We start from the raw sequence: 20,822 nt of genomic DNA, 5'->3' as shown, positions 1-20,822 counted from the left end.
GAAGGTTATGAAGTGGAACATAGTGGAACATTTGGAACATAATAATAATAATAATAATAATCCTTGCATTTGATATAGCGCTTTTCACGTCGGGAGAACGTCCCAAAGCGCTTCACAGAACACACTGTAAAGTGAATTGACTGTATATTTGTGGGCGAACGCGGCAGCCAATTGCACACAGCAATGTCCCACAAACAGTCGTAGATTGAAAATGACCAATTTATTATTGTTTTTGGTTTTGGAGGGATTATTATTAGGGCTCTGTGAACATGAACAAGTCTCTAATTATGATGACCATAGTGTTTGAAGAATAAGTGTTGTTGGATTTAGATGTGATTTTTAACCATTCTATCAAGGTTTACACTCAGTGTGAAGCTGCTGCCAACAATACTATACTGCATCCTGATCCCTAACTGTCCAGCACCGTGGGACATCCTCCTGACATGAAAGGTGCTGTGTAAATGTCGTTTGTTGTTGTTTTTGTTGTATTGAACTAAATCAAAAGAATTTATTCTAACTTTGTATAATAATACTTGTGTGTACTCTATACACCTTACCTTCAAATGACGTTGAAGTGTTAAGAGAGGGTTTGAGAGCAGTTCAAAGCTATAATTTATGAGAGAATTGCACAGGTCGTTAGTAAAAGGGAGCTGGGCAGGTGGGGAAGTTACCTCCTTGAAAACAAATACCTGCTGGATTGTGTGGACAATAATAATAAGCCTTGCATTTGATAAAGTGCCTTATCACGTCTTTGAGGCGTCTCAAAGCGCTTGAATGCAGAGATAGTGCACTAACTAAATGCTCCATGAAACATAATGACAGCTACGGCTTATTAAACCAATATTCATTTCCAGTATTTTTATACATTTTGGATTTGGCATATACTTTCATGAATAAATTAACTAAAACACTAATCAAACTCCTGTGAACTGCTCTATGTTCCCAGAAAGTGTGTCCGGAGGAGATGGAAATGATTACAAAGTGTTCTGTTCCTGTACGGTAGCCACCTCACGAGTCTTGCTTCTCAGGATGTAAAGGTGGAAAAAAAACAACCAAATATGTGCGAGAACACACAAGCCTTTCATGAAAAGTTATCTTTACTTTCATTAAAAAAATAGAATCCATTACCGAAGTGCATTTGTCTACATTTTGCTGTAGATAAACCATCATTTTCTTCTGATTGCATTAATTAATTAATTAATTAATTAATTAATTATTGTAATACATAGCAATTTAAAAATCATTAACAAAAATTTCCATATATGCATTAATGCAGTGGTACAAGATTCAGTCAATCAGTTCAGCCTTGCGTTCTCGCCCAACCAACAGAACAATTACTGTGGTGTGAGTGAAACTGCTGTTTGGTCACATATCAGTACTTTTCCATCACGATTATTCAATCAATCTCGTCTGTGATTCCATTTACAGAGACATGTTAAAGGATTTGCCCAAACAATCTTATAACGACAACATTTATCATAAATAAACAGACTGACAGGTCTTTTTTTATATACTGTACAGCGGTAGTCTGTATATCGTGTGACAACCTGTGTCTGACAGATCATACTGAAATGAAGAGGGGAACAATTCATCACCATAAAAACACATCGTATGTTTCCTAGAGCAAATAAAAAAATTACCCATTCATTGGTCCACCAAATCTTCACCAGATCTTTCTGATTTCCAAAAGTACATCCCCTTTCAATTTTTCCTTTTTTATTTGTTGAAAGAGTTCAGTCGAACCCACTTTCCTCAAGGGAGATCACGGATCTGCTACTGAACCAAATAAAACGTTTCATTTATCATGAGATAATCGATGTCCACAAAACTGAAGCCAGGAATGAAATGTAACATTTCCTTGAAATAATTCTGGTCCTGCATCATTATATTTGGCCCAGGTTTTCCAATATGGCTGCTTGTCTCCATATCATTTCATCCAGCTCTAAGCAGGCAGAACGGTCTGTGGGCCTCTCAGTGATTGTCAACAAATCTACTCTATGACTGACTGATGGGAGATGTCCTCATTGAAGGCCTGAGAAGGGAGATCAACTTTTTGTCCATCTCCCTCTTGTAAAAGAATCAGTACGGTCTCTAATTGTTGCTGTCACATGAGAATATCAGGCACACCTGGGAACCAAAACGTGTAACAACAATGTGATGGGATAAGTGCAGTTGCCCCTGTACTGGACGTGGTAAGCTTTGGGTTACACAATTAACGAGCTATGCTTTTGTAATTTTGGTTCAGGTCACGTTTGGCTGTTTTGTTTTCCTTGAGCTGGTTAGTGTCCGTAAGCCATCTTTTTATGCATTTTTTATCCAATGTGGGTTCAACGATCTTAAAGGTTCAACACTAAAGCAATTGTAATTTTTTGCCAATGTCTCAATGTATTTTTTTATACTTATTTATTGAAAAACTATAACTACCCTTTATTTTGCTTGTCAAAACCTGTAACAATTTGCTGTAATTTTCTATTGACTTGCAGTCCCACATTGAAACTTAACCTGAGTATGTACATAGAGCAGTTGCTCTATAAAGTAGTTAATTCAATTTTTAGTCTAGGTTTTTCAACTGAAATATTGCCTCTCCAGGATAAAGAATATGCAGCAAAGAACATTCATGATTGATTCCTTGTACATAGGCTAAAATGCTTATTCTATTAGTTCCCACTGTTTAGATTTTGTAATTTTCCATTGATAGAAAAGTACCCAAATCCATTAACTACTGTTTCACTCATGTGTTGAGTTTTCATGATATACTGAGTGATTCAGCTGCAATGGATGCAATTACAATCTTTTTTTTATATCGAGCTTAAACAAAAGATAACGTAACATGTCAATTGCATTAACATGCTTAAAACAAAGCAGGAAAATCTCCCGTTCTTTACGACACATAATTTGTTTCGTTACAAAAATACCACTTTATAAATGTATCCACAGGTTGAAAGGCACACATTATACATTTCCAGCTTTAATGAAACCCTCTATCTTAAATTTGATCAATTTAATGAATCGCCCATTTTGAGGTAAATTATGGTGAAAATAATTAAGTGCTTATAAAACATTCATTGGCATCAGATTTCAGTCCATTAGATGGACTGAATGAATTATTTCGGTTAATAAGCATTTCTCTTTTGATATTCTTGCCTAATTTAATAGCTAGCAGTCTTTAAAGGGCAGAAATAGTTTGCCATCCCATAACCCCAGCAAGTATTGATCTTGTATGACCACAGCATTGTCTCCAATATAACTAGGTAGAAGTACTGTGTCTGACTCAGTAGTTAATGTTAAGCGCTACCCTGTTAATGAAGATCACCAATGTTTTGTCTCTGGAGTGTATTTGCATCCCTGTGATCAGTAACAACACGTCCTTTGGTAAATTCAGGAACCGTTTTTCAAGAACACATATATAAAGAAATTTGTTTATAGAGGACACGTTTCCTCTTATTCCCCATTGCACGTTTCTAAAAGTCTAATGTGTGTTTTTTTGTATTTCGAATGTTCTCAAACACTTCCAAGCCGGCCTTCACATAAGCCTGAGCAGCGCGAATGCTGTTCATCACCTTGGACAACACAGTGTTTAAGGTTTGGTTTGTCTGTTGGAGTTGGTGATGGTTAAAAGCTTCTTCCACGACAGAGAACTGGTTTGACCCCTCGTCAAGACGATATAGTATATTTCTGGAAAATAAAACGACACGTGCTAGTTACTCTGAAATAACTTGCCAGGTTACAATATGAGCAGATATGGGTATGATCTAACATGAGAGAAAAAAGTAACTAAAACCAGTGCTAGTTTAGCTGATGAATGATGCATCTCTATCTGTTTTTCCTGAAGATATTTCAAATTCTTCACAGGGTTTATGAGAATAAGTCAACAAATGCTCGCTTGTAACCTGTTAAAAAGTAATTGTATAGAACTCTAAATTAAATCTGAATGAATGTAGGCAAAACAGTAGAAAAGCTATGTGAACAAGTACACACACACACGTTAAAGTCTGAGCTAAATTAAAATTAAATGCAGCCAAATGTTAGTAAAAACTCTGCACCTGTGCTCTCTTGCACATTTCAAAGTGTCAAACTTCCTTTATTTTCTCCTCTTTGTTCTGAGTGATATAGAAGTGCCTGGTGACCCGAGGTCTAAGGCTTATGCTATGTTTATACCCACAAGCCTTGTAAATAAATGCAAATAACAGCATGGAGAGCAAGATTCATGCAGCCCACAAAAAAGACAGCTAAGGGGAAACAAATACATTACTGAAAGGACACTAATGAAATTACAACACATATCAGTCATCGTAACCATTCTTTTTTCCATGACACATCATGTTGACTGAGAAGGGCTGAGCGCTGAACTTGGAACCTGATTAATAACCTGATGCTCCATTTCTGAAAGAGATAAAGCACTCTGCTATATGTGACAAATCAGCCTTAATACACCAGCTGGAAGAACCATACAAAATGAATCTAAAAAGATAAGACATCTTCCTGCTTTATAAATCATTTACAAGTAGATAAATGCATACATTAATGATGGAAAGACTGGCTTCATTGTCAAATATTCTCTTTGCTATCAGTTCTGATTTGTATTATTTACCACTGGTACAAACTGTTGAGACTCAAAATATTACAACAACCCTATCGTTGCCGTACTTGAGACGACTGACATTTATTCTGGATTTCAAAACTCATTTGACTCTCCCCGGTCCCTTTATGGAGCAGATTCAGAATTTCATCAATAATCCCAGATCACACAGAAATGAATGAATTAATATGATTATGTTCCAATCAAGTGCATATGTATTGTATGCTATATAAAGTATACAACAACAACAACATTTTGCAGTTACAGAGATCGCATCTCTTCCACATTGGGAGAGTTCATAAAGCACTTTACAAAAACTGAGTGGAAAGGAGGGGGAGGGAGGGAGGGACGGAGAGGTGGCCAAAAACACAGTCAAAGGGGTAGGTTTTCAGATGGGATTTAATAAGCAGAGAGAGAGGGAAAGATGTTTTTTGTAAAGATGTCCTTCCAATGTGAACTCTTTATTCAATCATCCGGAATTTCTTCCCACAGGTTCTCAAACTTGCCTTAGTGGGAAAAGGAAAGAACAGAAAGTATAGAGGAGCTGTCCAAAGTAGCTTGTGTCACTGCCATTACCTCTACTCGATTTACTGCAAGATACATTTAGTGTATCTGACATTGATGTATAAATGTGGACAAGGGACTGTTGGTGTTGGCAGACTCTTACAATCTTTAGGCGAATGCTATTCATGCATTAACATTAATACAAAAAATGGGTTGCATTGTGACAAAGCTTATTTGTGTACAATAATAATAATCCTTGCATTTGATATAGCACCTTGTCACGTCTTCTAGACGTCTCAAAGTGCTTCAGAGAATATACTGTAAAGTGAATTGTCTGTATGTTGTGCACAGCAGTGTCCCACAAACAGTCATGGATTGAGTGACCAAATTATTATTATTTTTTATTGAAGGGATTATTGTGAATGTCCCAATTATTTCTGGAAAAGAGAAAGATACATCATCTTGTACTGAAATATACTAACTGTGCTTACTTTCCTCCACCCCCCACACACTCACATACACGCGCACATCTGTAATAAGAAATATTGTAAAACGATTCATCCTATCCAACCATGCAGAATCTCATTGCTGAAAACGTCAGACTTTTATTCTCTCTATTTCGGACTGTGTCTTTTCAAGTTTATAACCAAGTATTAAGCAATGAAATCTCATCTCACTTTCAGGTTAACTTAATAGGTTCAATCAATAGCTTTCAAAGTCTGAGATTGTTCTCAGAAAACACTGGATGAGGACCTATTTTTATAAGATAATACTCTGGTTTAGAATGATTACTAACACCCTCAGGCATTTGGACTTCTTATCTAAACAGACTCAGTCGGACAGCGTAAGAAAGTATGAGTGGATTGCTACATATTGAGCAATATTCAATCGATTTAAAATGCACAGTCAAGCTGTGGTGATTGTTTGAAGGCGAAGAACCTGTGGACACAAATGGAAAAAGATGTGCTGTGGCCCACTGGAATTTGCAATAAGTAGTGCCATAACCTTCAGTTGCTGACTGCAGCAAGGAGGTCAAACAATTTGTTCAAACCAGGAAAGTATTGTGAGAATAGCAGCTCTGGTGTTCAAATAGCCTCTCTTTGCTGTGCATCAATATATTTTGAACAGAAATGAGATTCGCACAAAGCAGGTTTAGTTTTTGCCTGCGAACACATGAAAAACAAAAGAAAAAAGTCTTTACAATTTTGATAAAACAATGGCCATCATAAGATTCCTTAAGATTGAAGCCAGAACTCTGCATAGAGAACTTTCTAAGTTTGTCTATTCAGCCAATCTGGCAGCTGAGACGACAGATCCTTTCATGGCAAAACTCTTGACTGATAAGACTGTTTATACTCTTGAGGAACAAAATCTGAAATGTGTTCTCTTTGTGTGTCAAATACAAATTCCTATTATTGATAGCAATGTTAAGAATGTCACTGGGTAAACACAATTTTGTGTCCTCACAGCGATGTTCCTTTTCTCGTTTCTTCCAACCATTAATTTCTGCATCAGAAGATGGCTATGCTTAGACCACACATTATACATAATAAACAGGAAGAGGTAGATAACAAACCTCAGAACATGGAACCTAGTAAATACTTCAATATAGTGGTAATGACTGGCAGATCTTCAGATATTCAACAGGGTAGCTACAGGGAAACTATTTCCTCTGGTGGGAACAATACAGAACAAGGGAACGTCATCTTAAAATTAGAGCCAGGCCATTTAGGCGTGAAATCAGGAGGCATTTGTTCACCCAAAGGCCAGTGGAAATCTGGAACTCTCTCCCCCAAAAGGCTGTGGATTATGGCTGGATCCATTCACATTTTCAAGACTGAGGTGGAGAGATGTTTGTTAGGTCAGGGGATCAAGGGATACAGGGCAAGGGCGGGTCATTGGAGTTGAGGTACAGATCAGCCATGATCTTATAGAATAGCGGAACAGGCTGGAGGGGCTGAACGGCCTCCTCCTGATCCTATATAGAAAGTTACCAAAAATAATCAATCCATGTTGTGAACAGGTAACCTTTTATTAACTATATTGCAGTAGTATTCTTATGGAGTTATCTATATGTGGTAAAAAAAAACTGCTACATAAATGGAGTGAATCTTGATCCAGGTGAATAACGGATAGCAATTGAAGGTTACAGTTTTGAACTACCGGCCTTCAGGCAGCAGAAATGGCCAAGTTATAACAACGCAATTCAGAACTTCAGGCGATATTGCAGACTTCATAAAACTTTGTTATCCATCTTTGGTGGACGATGGAACTGTCAAATGTATGTTCCAGTAGGATCGGTTTTCAGAGCCTGATTTGTAGCCCTGACTCCAAGCTTATTACACTCACTTCTTTTGTTTAAAAAAACAGTTCCAGAATATAGAAAATAAAACACACAGTGATTTTCCACTTTTATTGCATTTCTGACAATGCTAAATTCCACATGTATCAGATTTGACCTAAATTCTTCAAGTCCTCCTGTCTTCCTCCCCTCCCCACCCCCCAAACACACACACACATGAAGTCATGATAGAAGGAATGAAGGAGTATTACCTAAGTTTAACTCATTCCGGGTGCCAGCACAGTTTATTTGGTTGCACTCTCGCCTCAGAGTCAGAAGGTTGTGGGTTCAAGCCACACAACGGCTCTTTGAACACATAATATCAACTGACACTCCAGTGCAGCGCTGATTGTCAGAGGAATTGGCCTTCATACGATAGGTAAGTGAAATCAAGGTTAAAGATCTCATGGCACTATTTGAAAAGAGTAGGGAGTGTTTCCTGGCTAACAGCCCTCCCCCCCACCAAATAAAATTGGTCATTCATTTCATGGTTGTTTATGGGACAGTGTGCAAACTGTATGCCACATTTATCTACAAATATACAGTCACTACACTTTACAGTAAAGTCTTGTGAAGCTCTGAGTTGTTTTGACAATGTGATGAGGTGCTATATCAACGATTATGATCTTTTCTGGAAAATGTGGTCCAGTTCAAAATCCTTTGCATAAAACGAAAACACAATTTAATGCTGCAGTCTCAACTACAGTTCATTATTCTTCTACCTGCATGAAATTGGTTCTATCACACTTGGTACCTATTCTACTTACAGGTGAAAAATAACCTGTTCACATAAATGTACAAATGAGAATTATTGAAGATAACGTAAAGGTCTGGCAATAGTTTTAAAGTGGTAATTCAATCCCTGGTTTCTTCTGACATTTATAAACTCCAGTTTTTCCACTGAAGTTTTGAGATGATCAAAAATGCTATTAAGAATTACTGTGTTCTAAGTCATTGCCAAGCCATCCCTTATCCTAGAGACAAAGAGGAAGCTTCAGACATACATTCAGCTTAAATTCACTGCAACATTTTACTATGACTCCTTTTTATGTAACATTTACAATCCATCATAAAAGCACAAAATGTCTAATTCCGAATATATCTTAACACTGGAAGACGACTCGCTCTGAAATAGCACAGAACACATTTGCTTCAAAATTAAGTTGTTTATAAAGTTGTATATAAATAAAACTGAAAAAGTCTGCAGTGCAATATTTGTTAAAATATTTGTCTTGTACTTTCATTTCAGCAAAAATTCTGGGAAGGATTATTTTATATATTTTTTTCTTCCTTTCCCTCTCCCCCACACAAAGAATTTCTCAATCCCAGATCATCTGACACCACTTACAAAATGTACCCTAAATTCATACCATTTTAGTGATTCAATCTACATAACTATGTACTTTGCAACCACCACCACGTCAGAGTGAGAAACATTTGCACTTAAATAGAGTGTCTTTGGTTCACACTGAGCAACTTGCAAGAGATCTGGGCAATCAAGAAGCCATTCAAGTGGTAGGATGAAATACTATTATAAGCTTCAAAGGAAAACGGCTTCTCAAATCGCTGCAGAAATAATAATAATAATCCTTGCATTTGATACAGTACCTCTGAGACGTCTCAAAGCGTTTCACCAGACATACCGTAAAGTGAATTGACTGTATATTTTGTGGGTGAATTGCGGCAGCCAATTGCCCACAGCAGCGTCCAACAAACAGTCGTGGATTGAGTGACCAAATTTTTTGGAGAGGATTGTTATTATCATCATCAGCACAGAAGCTCCACTCTTGCGGCTCTCTTCCTACCCGCTGAGCAGTAAAGCGGTGCCTTGTGGTCAGGCTGTGCGCTAACAGTGCATATGAGGGTATGAGAGCCAGCAACAGTCCAGCAAACACTTGCAAGGCAGCCAGTCAGCACTGCACATGTGGCCAACAGCACCACTGCAGCCCATTACAGGACCTGATGATAAAATGCTTTGGCACCGTGCGTGCTTTGACTTCCCGTTCAGCTCAGAATAGTGCGACTGGCGGTAAAATACCAACCTAAACCCCCAGCTTGAGCCCACATTGTCTGTGGCAGCAAAGCCTGGAGCTGCACATAAAACACTGCTGTCGTTGTCGTCAGCGGCAAACCTACAGACTGAGCAGAATACTGGAATAGTCCAAAAAAATCATCCACAGCCAGCAAAAGGCAATTCCACTGACACTTCAGGTTAGGATTCTGACTCCACGAGCAGATCGAGAACAATCTACACAGTTAGCCTATAAACAATATCCAGCCGGAGGCAGCGGAGGTTAGATGTTGATCACCCTCTCTGCCTTCAGGGCTCTGCTGGCAACAGTCAGGGCTGAAATGTTGATGCCCATCTCTCTCACCTCAATGCCACTTCGCTAATCTGTATTAACTGCTACATCTGTTTCCTTCTGATCTCCCCGCCCATCTCAGTTATCATCTCAACAAACATCTCTTGTTTACTCCATTGCAAGATTTCCCCCCCCCCACCGCCCCCCCCAGCATCGCGGGACATGCCACTGTCTTCATATTCACCCTTTCAGCATTTTCATTAACTACTTAAATAACGGAAACCCATTTTGCGGGGGAAAAAAATCACACCCATAACAATGGCTATAAACCCACAACAAATAAACAGTCACTGACATGAATTACTCCATTATCCTTTTAGCGATTCTGCAATTGAGAGTAGTTATATAATGCCTAAAATATAGGGGAATGAATATCATCCACAGATTAGGAACAAAAACGCTGCCTGAGATAACTTGATTGCAAACCAGAACTGAAAGTATAGTGAACATAAAACTCTCACCTAAAGAATGTTTTAAATCCAATGAAAGTTCCCTTTGCTCAGGTAAATTATACTTTGAAATGTAATTACGATTATACATCACCGTTATCAAACATGGAGTTCGAATTAAATGAGCGTTCACCTTACAAATGTGCATCATTATAAACACATCACTCTTGCCAAAACAACCTGGGAATGTGGAGTGATGTCCTCCATCTTTACCAACAGTTGAAGAGTTTTACATGTTAAGGTGATGGTTCTTCTTTACAGAAGCCTCACGTCACTATCTCCAGTCCTATTCCTGGACTCTGGGTTGCAGTCAAGTTATCTCACGCAGGGTTTTTGTGTTTCTATCACCGGTGCTAATTAGCACATCACACACCACATTTTTACCCCCAATGATTGTTAATTATTCATAATAGTTAATTTTGAAAGAAACTTGTGACAATAAGACAATCTCTCTCTGTCTCATTCGCCTCTAACCTCTTTAGCACAATGGGCACCTCCATCATCTCCTGTGCATGCAGTTCACAAACTGACATGCTGAGATCCATAGCCATATATGATTCAGCCTGATTCAGCAGGCGATAGTTACAGCTCGGCCTATGATTAGCAAGAGCTAACTGGCTAATCATCTCACCACAGACATTTCATCAATGGGCATTCTGGTTTGTGCCACTGCCTGGATTGGAAGTCACGTCAGTCAGCAGTGCGGGTGCAGAAGGAGTCAAAGGGTAATGGCATGTTTGCAAGCTCTCAATACGTGATCCATGGCAACTTGCAGGAGAAACAAATAAAGCTGAAAGCTGGCAGGGATGACGCTCGCGACATGAGCACGTCTTGCACGCCTCCTGGATCATTTGTATACACACGCAGGCCCTTTACAGGCTGCTGAGGTACCATGTGAACAGTAAAGAAATGACACACGTGTATGCTCCCGGATTCACTGGGGGCCACCCGCACTGGACAGCAAAAGCTGTTGACCACCGACCTGCTTCTGCCAGGTCCATCCGTCCGTCTCGCAGCTTTGTGGAGCGTCAATGACCTACTCAACAGAGTGGCAAACTAATGCTGGGCAGATTCCACATATGTTTCCTGCAGATGCTGGGAAAGAACTGCTGGCAAAATGCACTGCAGATGTTACTCACAGCACCGGCTGCCTCACATTGGACTAAAAAGGGAGTTTGTGAGAATCTAAATGATAGAGTTTCCTACTGGTATCTGCGAGATTCCTCAAGCGAAGTTCCTCTGTGATGGCTCACCTCTGAGTCAGAGAATTATGGGTTCAAGCCCCACATCGGGCCTTTGAGCTCACAGTCTAGGCTGACACTCCAGTTTACGCAGTTTATGTCATCGAGTCAAAACTAAATCAACTCAGATCCCCCAATAAAACTGTGAACAACTGTTTATGGAAAACTGAAATGCTAAATTTACCCAAAGAAATCTGGGTGGTAAGCTTATAACTCTAATTATTCAGCTCTCAGCCCTGACAAACAGGAAAGCTTAAAGGGAGGGAATACTTTGATCCAAAGTGAAGACTGAATTTAAATTATGGACGTCCCCTTAATGATCTAAACTTGCTTTGCAGTCTGAAGGTCGTCATCTATAAATTGCACTTAAGTCGCACTGTTTACCGATGAAGAATTGCTTTATCTATAATGCTTTGGCTCAAATAGCTGGTTTGGCCAATCAATACCTCAATGCAGCAGACGTTTGTTGGAGAAAAGAGTTCCAAAAGTTTTCTTTTTTTGCCCCATGAACCGATTGCACTTCTGCTTGTGGGACGAAAATGCATTTAAAAGTTTTGTTTCAGTGGGTATCTTCCAAGAGACATGGAGATTGATTCTAAAGCCTATTTCCTCTGACCTACAATCCATTCTGTTTTTTAAATATGATAATAAATTTATAAAATGCGTGGAAAATCAATTTCTCAGAAAGTAGGGCTATTCATCAAAAGAAAAAAATTGATTTATTGAAAATGTTGCCTTCTTTTTTTTCACAGAGTCTGAAGTCCCGTTGAACAAAAGCTGTAATCAAACCTATTTACCGTCTCATTCCACGGCCCACAATGGACCACAACAGCGAACTAACTTATTAATAGAATTTGCATTCGTCTAAAAGCCTTAATAGTGTGACATACATTGCAAAGAGCGCCTGGCAATCTGTAAAGTGGCCCTCAAAACAGAAGCGGAATAAAGCTTAAAAGTGCACTGCATTGTAGCTAGAGCTTGCTGCTATCTATCCATACTTTCGTTTCGAATCAAGTTCTTTTGTGAGAAGCGGAGAACCACACAATGGCAATCAATAGGCATCATTATATATCTCAATGACTGAATACGAAGCAACTAATATGTTAAAACTGTGTGATGTGTTGTAAAGAAGCAGTAGATTGTGTACTGCAGTGACCTTGCGTGTGTAGGAATAGATACTAAAGCGCAAAGTTTGCTATTAAACTTGCAGCAATTTTTTTATCCCCACGAGAAATGAAGTGAACGAGCCCTCAACTGTGCTCTTTGCTTCAACCACATGATGTGAGAACTCTGAGTCATATCTGCACAGACACAGAGATCTTACTTATTCACCTACAAAATACACGGTCATTTCACTTTACAGCGTATCCTGTGAAGCACTTTGAGATGTCTCGAAGACGTGATAAGGCGCTGTATATACCAAATGCCAGGATTATTATTACTTCTGTTCTGTAAAATCTCTGGGGCTCTCTCTGTGAATGATGACACGATCACATCACATCGCTTTGCCCTGTTGTGTGAGAGAGTAGTGAGGATTGCTCCCCCGTACCTGTAGTAGCCGGGCGGGACCTGTTGGATGATGAAGTTTTTCTCCAGGTTCTGCAGCACATTGTTTAACATCCGGAGACGGACAGCATCACGTTCCTTGGGGTCATTGGCTGGACGCATCTCATTGGACTGAAACAGTTGGGCACTTTCCCTCAGCGCATTCGCAAATGCCAGCATGTGACGTGAAGACTCGCCCTCGCCTTCAACACAGAAACAAAGCAGAGTTCAGCAATCAAAACAGCAGCCAAGAGAGAGAAAGAGAAACAGCACAAAAGCCCAAGAGTTAGATAACATCACGCTGCTCCCTGTTAGCAGGTAGATCATATACACTCATAAAAAACCATCAGTTTCACCCGACAGTATTTAACAGCGTGAATGTGTGTAAAAAAAAGCAGTATGAAAGTTTACACAATGTAAATATTGAACACAATATTTCCGTGTCAACTAATTCCAATTGCAGATGCTAAGGAGGAGGGGGCGCAACACACTAGGAAACTGGAGTAATCATTCAGGGTTGACAAAGAGGTAAACAGAAGTAAAGCGAAGCTGGCATCGCAAACTGCCAACGGTTAAATTGGCAGATCTCTGTGTCACGTTGCCCCACGAGCCACAATGAGGTCATTCTCCCTGCACCTCGGTGCCTTGAGCAAGTGATTAATAAGCCAAACCCAAGCAAATTATCTCAAATTAAATCATCCGCCTTTCCTCTCCCTCCCCGGCAAGCGAGTGCCAGGGAACCCGCTGCAGAGCACTGCAAGCTCACTGCCGCAGCACCACAAACCCCATGTAATTATTCACTCAGAAAGCGGGGCTATTGTCAAGCTTTGTGCAATTACACAGCTCGGGAACAGCTTATTGGCTCAACCTGTGTTGGTGGGGTTTCACAGCAAGGAATCAGGACAAACATTAGGTATCTGGGGGCGATCAATGTAATTGTGTGTGTGTTTTTTTAAAAAAAGCTCTTTAGCATGAATAATTAAGAAAATTGCAGATAGGCTGGTAAGGGTAGAATACATTAGTGCATTGATGCATTACACTATTGGGTTAGTGTAGTGCTGGTGTGGTTACTGTGATTCCTCACACAGCGAGTCTCCAACCTCACTAAGGTTACCTCGGAGAGTGATAAGGGAGTGTGAGACACTGGGTAAAAGGCAAGTCACCTCGATTAGACCACACCTGGATTGTCAGATTTTAGGTGTAAATTGCCTGGATGGTTTACACTCGGGAAAGACTGAATGTTATGTTGTACGTGTTGAGAGAATCTAAAGAAAGCTGTGGTATCTTATATTGGATATAACTATTGATTTAGAAAATTAATTTCTCAGCTGCATATTTACGACATTGATTTAGTCTCTTAAGGACAACCAATGCTAGTTTTTTTAAACCAAACGATTAAATGGTTGAATTTTATTTTATTCCCATCTCCCCTCTATATTAAAGGCATATTTACTTTCCTTCGACGAGGGTCAGAGAACATCCTCTGATACTTGGCTCGAGTGGCAAATTAATCATGTGTGAGGATGATGGTAACAAGCTTTTCAGCATCACCTTCACGTCCCCTGCCTCGCTCACCCCACCAATGTCACTCTGCCCCCACCCTCTGGAAATCCATCCCGCAGTCCCTCTGCCTCGCCTCCTCCTTTGCCTCCTTCAAGACCCATCTCAAGACCCTCCTCTTCGACCGTGCTTTCGATCACCCTGTTTCCCCCCGGCCTGTACCCTCCCCCACCCCGACCCCCAGCTCGGGTCCAAAACACTGACTGTCCAGCGCCTTGGGGCATCCTCCTGATGTGAAAGGTGCTATATGCATGTGATCTTGTTGTTGTTGTTGTCTCTGGAGAGTGATCTAGCTGAGGGAGAGCCAGGCTGACCTTGCCCTCACTAAGCCAGTCTCACCAAGGCCAATTATCATGGTCCATCAGACCCAGATTGGAAGGTGCAAGTGAAGCTATTTGGTGCTACACTGCACAGTACCTAAGTTGCCCACCAGGCTATTGAGAGAGCTCAAATTACTTTGTAATTAACAAAGCAACCACTAGAGAAGTCATCAGCAGGCTGTAACTTTCAAACAAACTACCTTTGAGTTGCTCTTGTATCACCAGGGCTACATCGAGGACATTGAAAGGCAGAACTGGCTCGTTGGCTATCCGCAGGATCATTTCTGCCGTCAACTGCGGACAAACAAATCAAGAGATGAGGGTATTGACAAAAGAAATATTTTTCTTTCTTATAAAGAAATCAGATAATTCATTTTGTTATGGACAGCATTGGACGAATGAGGAGAAAAAAAGGAATCAATATGGAGAAAGCATTAGATCATTGTTTTGAACAGAGAGAGTAATAATACTGCAGACACATATATCATCTCCCCATAATGCGCAAACACACAAATGACGAGCAGTGATATTTGATTAAACTGTGTTACTTTTCGGATAGCGTTTCCCTGGAGAGAGGACCTTTCCAATTGCATGAAGCATCAAGATGTGGAAACACTCTTTCCATTTTTTTATATTACAAAAACAGAAAAACTATTCCAGCTGATTTGGTTAATAATTCAGTACGAAAGGGCTTTGAATCACAACCAATAACTTACGACTGGATCTATAATAACAATAATAATAATCCTTGCATTTGATATAGCGCTTTTCATGTCTTCTCAACATCTCAAAGCGCTTCACAGAATAGACTGTAAAGTTAATTGACTGTATATTTGTGGGCGAAATATCAGAGGCATGAAATATCTTCTGGTCTCCGCCTTAAAACTGTTGTCTTAACATTTAAGATCACGTGGAATTTAGGGAATGTCTTAATTTCAGTCTTAATCTACTGGAAAGGTTTCCTGCAGGTTTTTAGACCAATTTCGATGACCTCACTTTAGGAAGGATGCTTCTTGGGCCATTAAAAAGGTGCTGGGGAGATTATCTGGATGAGATGTTTGACCTATAAACAAAACCAAACTAGGGGAGACGTGATAGAGGTCTTTAAAATGACAAGGTGTTTTGATAGAGTGGATAGGGAGAGATAATTTCCCCTGGACAGGAAGGAGTGCAACAGAGTGATATGGGGGGAAAATGGGACTGAATGGTTTGCTCTTTCAAAAAGTCAGGACAATGACCGAATGTCCGTGCCTTCTTTCTGTCGTGTAAATTTGTATGATTATAATAATTGTAGAAAAAGTCGCCAAATGAATAATAATAATCCTTGAATTTGAACTTCGAGACGTCTGAACTGCTTCACATAATATACTGCAAAATGAATTGACTCTACTTTGTGGGCGAAATGCTGTAGCCAATTACACACAGTCGTGGATTGAGTGAACAGAATTTTATTTATTTTTTATAATTAAAACTCATTGCAAGACTGTTATAAAATTCCGCATTATATTTGATATTAAAAGACGTGTCTTAAGACTAAGAAAATGAGAAATTTCAGGTCTTAATTATCAAGAATTTAAAAAGTTAATTGACCTTCTGAAGATTATTATACTCTGCAACGAAAGAAAAAAACACAACTATAATTTACATTCATTCAGAGACAATTACAGATTAAGACATCCTCCGCAATTCCGAACATGTTTCTAAAAATACTTTACGAGTTCAGCATTCTTAACCCAAAATGAGATGCCTCAAATTAAAATTCAAGAAACTCCGATCAAAGTATACACAGAGCTGAGAAGCTTTATTTAGCTGTGAAAATGAACAGAATGCCACCTTTTGCTTTGCCTCACCCCTCAGGCTACCGAAACCTTCACCCACACATTCGTCAGATCAAGGCTCGATTATGGAAATTCCCTTCTCATCGGCCTTCCCAACTCTTCCCTTAACAAGCTGCAGATCATCCAAAACTCTGCAGCTCGTGTCCTCCCACGCACCAGGCTCCACTACCCCATCACTCCCACCCTCACCCGACTCCACTGATTCCCCATCCCCAAGAGGATCGAGTTCAAGATCCTCGTCCTCACCTTTAAGGCCATCCATGGCCTTGCCCCCTCCTACCTCTCTGATCTGCTGACTCCCTACCAACGTGCCCACTCCCTCCGTACAGCAGACTCCGGCCTGCTCCATGTCTCCCGCCCGACCTGCCCTACCATCGATGGCCAGGCTTTCAGCCTTTCTGCCCCCACACTCTGGACACTATTGGGACTAAAAGGCCAGCTGTGATCTCATAAACTGGGGCAGCAGGCAGCAGGCTTGATGGGCTGTACAGCAACCTATTCCTATTTTCAGAGTTATGGAGCTTCCCCAATAGTCTCGTGGGTAAAGAGACCGACCAGCTCAGCACCTGGAGCTTTCCTGGTCCCAATCCCAAGCTATGTGGAGACAGCTGATGGCAGTTGGGAGAGTCCTGCAACTGGCCTTAGTATCCCCATGTTCGGAGGGGAAACATTCCCAAGGCTCCTGTTCCTGATTGGTATCTAGATTATCCGGCTGGAGGGTGAACACTAGGACTCCCATAAAACACTGGCCATTTAGGTGCTGTTCCTGACAGCAGTACAAGGGAAAATGGGAGTCAAAACTCTTGTGAAGTGGATTTTGGGAGTGTTTTCCACTGGGATCCTGAATGACACTAAAATCATAGGCTGCCTGAAACAGGGAGAGTGAGTGCAATGAGGGAATGAAACAGCTTCAAGATTGTACTTTTTCACATTTGCAGTAGCAATTAAAAAGCCATTTTTTCCCTGAAATATTGGGAGAAGGATTGTCACGCTGTTAGCAATAATAGCAATTAATTATGCTAATTACACCGAATTTACATATGACAATTAGGTCAGTTGTAAGACAAATGTGCTTCCAAACCTAAAAGCAGATCTAATGCAAGTGTAATTTTTATCCTGCCAAGAGTAAAGATAAATTAGAAATTGAAATGAACAAAGAGATAAATTAGAACTGCAACCTCAATAACAAAAATATTTCACTATCCAAAAGTTAAGAGGTGCAGACTTTATCGATATGAGACTTGAAATGTGTATGGCCCCCACTGGCCAAAAAGTGTTCAATTTCGCCTAAATCGTAGGATACGGAATTAAATGCACCTTTCACTGTCAGACAGGACAAAATCTGTTCAAGTACCTGTACCCAAGAAAAGTTTATGGCTGTGTTTTATTAAAGTTCATCAAATAATAATAGTAATCATCTTTGCATTTGATATAGTACCTTATCCTGTCTACGAGCCATCTCAAAGCGCTTCACAGGATATACTGTAAGAACTAGTAGGGTCCGTAGCCCCTCATTCCCGAGGAGCAAGTGGTTTCTGTTTCAGCATAAAAGCAATTCAGAGAGCAAGTGACCCTGAATCTTCAGCAAAGCCAGTTACGGCAATGCCAACAATGACTTCATGCAGCTCCTGCCCTGACAATAAATTAACTGCTTTGGGCCACGTTATCACCAACTGACAAAACCAGAGTAGGAGAGAGAGCACAGGGAAACGCAGGACGTGATATGCCTGAACTACCATCACAGAACCCATGACCAGCCAACACAACAAGCACAGATACACACGCACACACACACACACACATTTATTGAAGATGCTATGAGGGATGTCCTCCCGACGTGAAAGGCGCTATACAAATGTAATCTTGTTAATAATAATAATCCTTGCATTGATATAGAGCCTTTCACGTCTTCTAGAGTCCCAAAGCGCTTCACACAATATGCTGTAAAGTGAATTGACTATATATTTGTGGGCGAAACGCGACAGCCAATTGCGCACAGCAGCGTCCCACAAACAGTCGTGGATTGAAAATAACCAATTTATTATTGTTTTTATTTTTGGAGAGATTATTATCAGGCGTGTGGGGTAAGGAAACTTGGTTTCTCCCTGCCTGGAATTGAACCCAGGTGTCTCACTTGCAAGGCGAGTGCTCTAACCACTGAGCTACAGGACTCCTGATGTTGTTGTTTTGCATGAGATGCACCAGAATGTCAGGCGATTTTCAGTCTTTTCCCCAGTTCTGCTATCACTATTTGAGCGGTGGAGATGGTGAAAGTAAATTTCTAACAGTTTAGTGGACAGGTTATGCGGTCGATGTCATTCCATGCCTTGCGCAGGGGGTGTCAGGTGTTGAGTGCAAAACGGGTTCTGCACAATTCAACAGTGTAAAACATGGCTGGACTTCTTTACAGGTTGCCTGCGGAGTTGGGTTTGCTCGTAGTGTAAAAGCAGCATTAAACCGCCAACAGCGAGGTCCTCTGTGGATCTCATGCTGTGTTGGAAGCCGGTAGAGCCAGAAATTGACTGGTTGCTTCTTCTCACAGTTGCTAAATTCTGGGTGTGAAAAATGGCAGTTACACGGGAGGTGGGACAAGTGGCCTCTCTTTCATTAGCATTAGTGATGCATAATTTATGTCAGGCTGACACTTGGAATTGTTGGCCAACTTTTATAATGGTTTTAAAGCTTATTCAACCCTCATCCCCGAAACAGTACATGCGAAATAAATCCCTCAAACTGATTTAATGCCCGTAAATCATCAGGCAAGGCTCGGTCTCTCTACAATACAAGCCGTGACAGTTGTTACCGATATGTACTTACTACTGCAGAGAATTATAGGATGCTTTGTGTTACATAGCAATACAACGTGGAACATGAAGAATCACTTAGGATCCAACATTTCACCATTGATCAGCTCATGTTAAATTTTCAATGTATTTTTAACAGGAACAATCCTTGCATTTGATGTAGTGCCTTTCATGTCAGTTGGCTATCCCGAAGTGCATTGCAGCATTAACTGTAACGTGTAGTGACTGTGTAATTTGTAGGTGAACAAGGCAGGCAATTTGCACACAGCCACCTCCCTAAAAATAGCCATGAGGTGAATGATCAAGTGTGTAAGCTTACATGTCGTTTGTGGATTGTTCATATCTACCAGTCACTCTATCTGTCTGACTATAATAAATGTATTGTCTCAAGTTATTGTATTGATCCCTGACACACTTTTGACTCCTTGTACATATATTAAAAAGTGGAGCACACAATTCTCATAAGTCTGCATGATTTATCTTGAGTAATCATTTTCTATGTAAAACAACAGGGTAACAGTAAAATAACACAGGCTTCATATATGAAATGGGGATCCATAGCTAAAGGATTAGGATACAAGTCATAGGAAGTGAACATGTGTAGAGAACTGGATTTCTATTTGTGAAGAAAGCAATTGAAGAGAGATAGAGAGAGAGAAAGTACTATATTGTTTTACTATGGGGCCAGCCAGATTGTAATGGCTGATCTATCATACAGCCTTTGGTGCAAACTGGGACAAATAAGTTAACAGTGGACACCTCCCCAAGTTATATACTGGGCCTAACATACTCCAGTTATAAACAATGACAAAAAATAGTACTTTGAGACTACTCTAGATTATAATATCCATTGCTTTGTCAAAGGTAATTTGCTCTGCTTTTGCTCAACGCATTACATTATGATGAGACAGGACCAGTTATTATATTGCCCACACTAGGCAGCAGTGGTAATCAAGTGATGGATTTTGGAATGGCTAATAAATCTCTAATGAATTCTTCTTGGTTGCAAATCTATGTATGTCATTTAATTAAAAAAATTCTTGCATTTGATTGTGGACCACCTTTCCACATCGTCAAAATGTCTCAGCAAGTGCTTCACAGGATTTACAGTGAAGTGTAGTAGCTGTGTATTTCTGGGTGAAGGCCATTTTGCGCACTGCAATTTCAGATGAATGACCATGAGGTGAATGACCAATTTATTTAGCTGGACGATTGTTGGCCAGGATATGTTGAGATACTGCAGCTTATTGTGGACAATTGAATTACTGGTATCTTCCT

The 20,822-nt window shown here is 40.2% G+C and overlaps 1 protein-coding gene across 1 annotated transcript in view; it reads right to left on the bottom strand.

The window, feature by feature from the left end:
• Positions 1-2,793: 2,793 nt before the first annotated feature.
• The window catches only part of LOC103175760 (inactive N-acetylated-alpha-linked acidic dipeptidase-like protein 2), a 251,184-nt gene continuing 233,155 nt past the window's right edge, over positions 2,794-20,822 (bottom strand). The window contains exons 15-17 of the mRNA XM_042339243.1: positions 15,103-15,196; positions 13,027-13,225; positions 2,794-3,675 (exon numbers count right to left, since the gene is read on the bottom strand). Coding sequence (XP_042195177.1) covers positions 3,462-3,675; positions 13,027-13,225; positions 15,103-15,196 — 507 coding nt within the window. The 3' untranslated portion in view covers positions 2,794-3,461. The remainder of the gene's footprint in view (positions 3,676-13,026; positions 13,226-15,102; positions 15,197-20,822) is intronic.

This window comes from Callorhinchus milii, unplaced genomic scaffold (genome assembly GCF_018977255.1).
Source record: "Callorhinchus milii isolate IMCB2004 unplaced genomic scaffold, IMCB_Cmil_1.0 Scaffold11, whole genome shotgun sequence".
NCBI lineage: Eukaryota > Metazoa > Chordata > Chondrichthyes > Chimaeriformes > Callorhinchidae > Callorhinchus > Callorhinchus milii.
The sequence above is the reverse complement of the archived record's forward strand: the minus strand, read 5'-3'. Positions and strand labels throughout refer to the sequence as shown.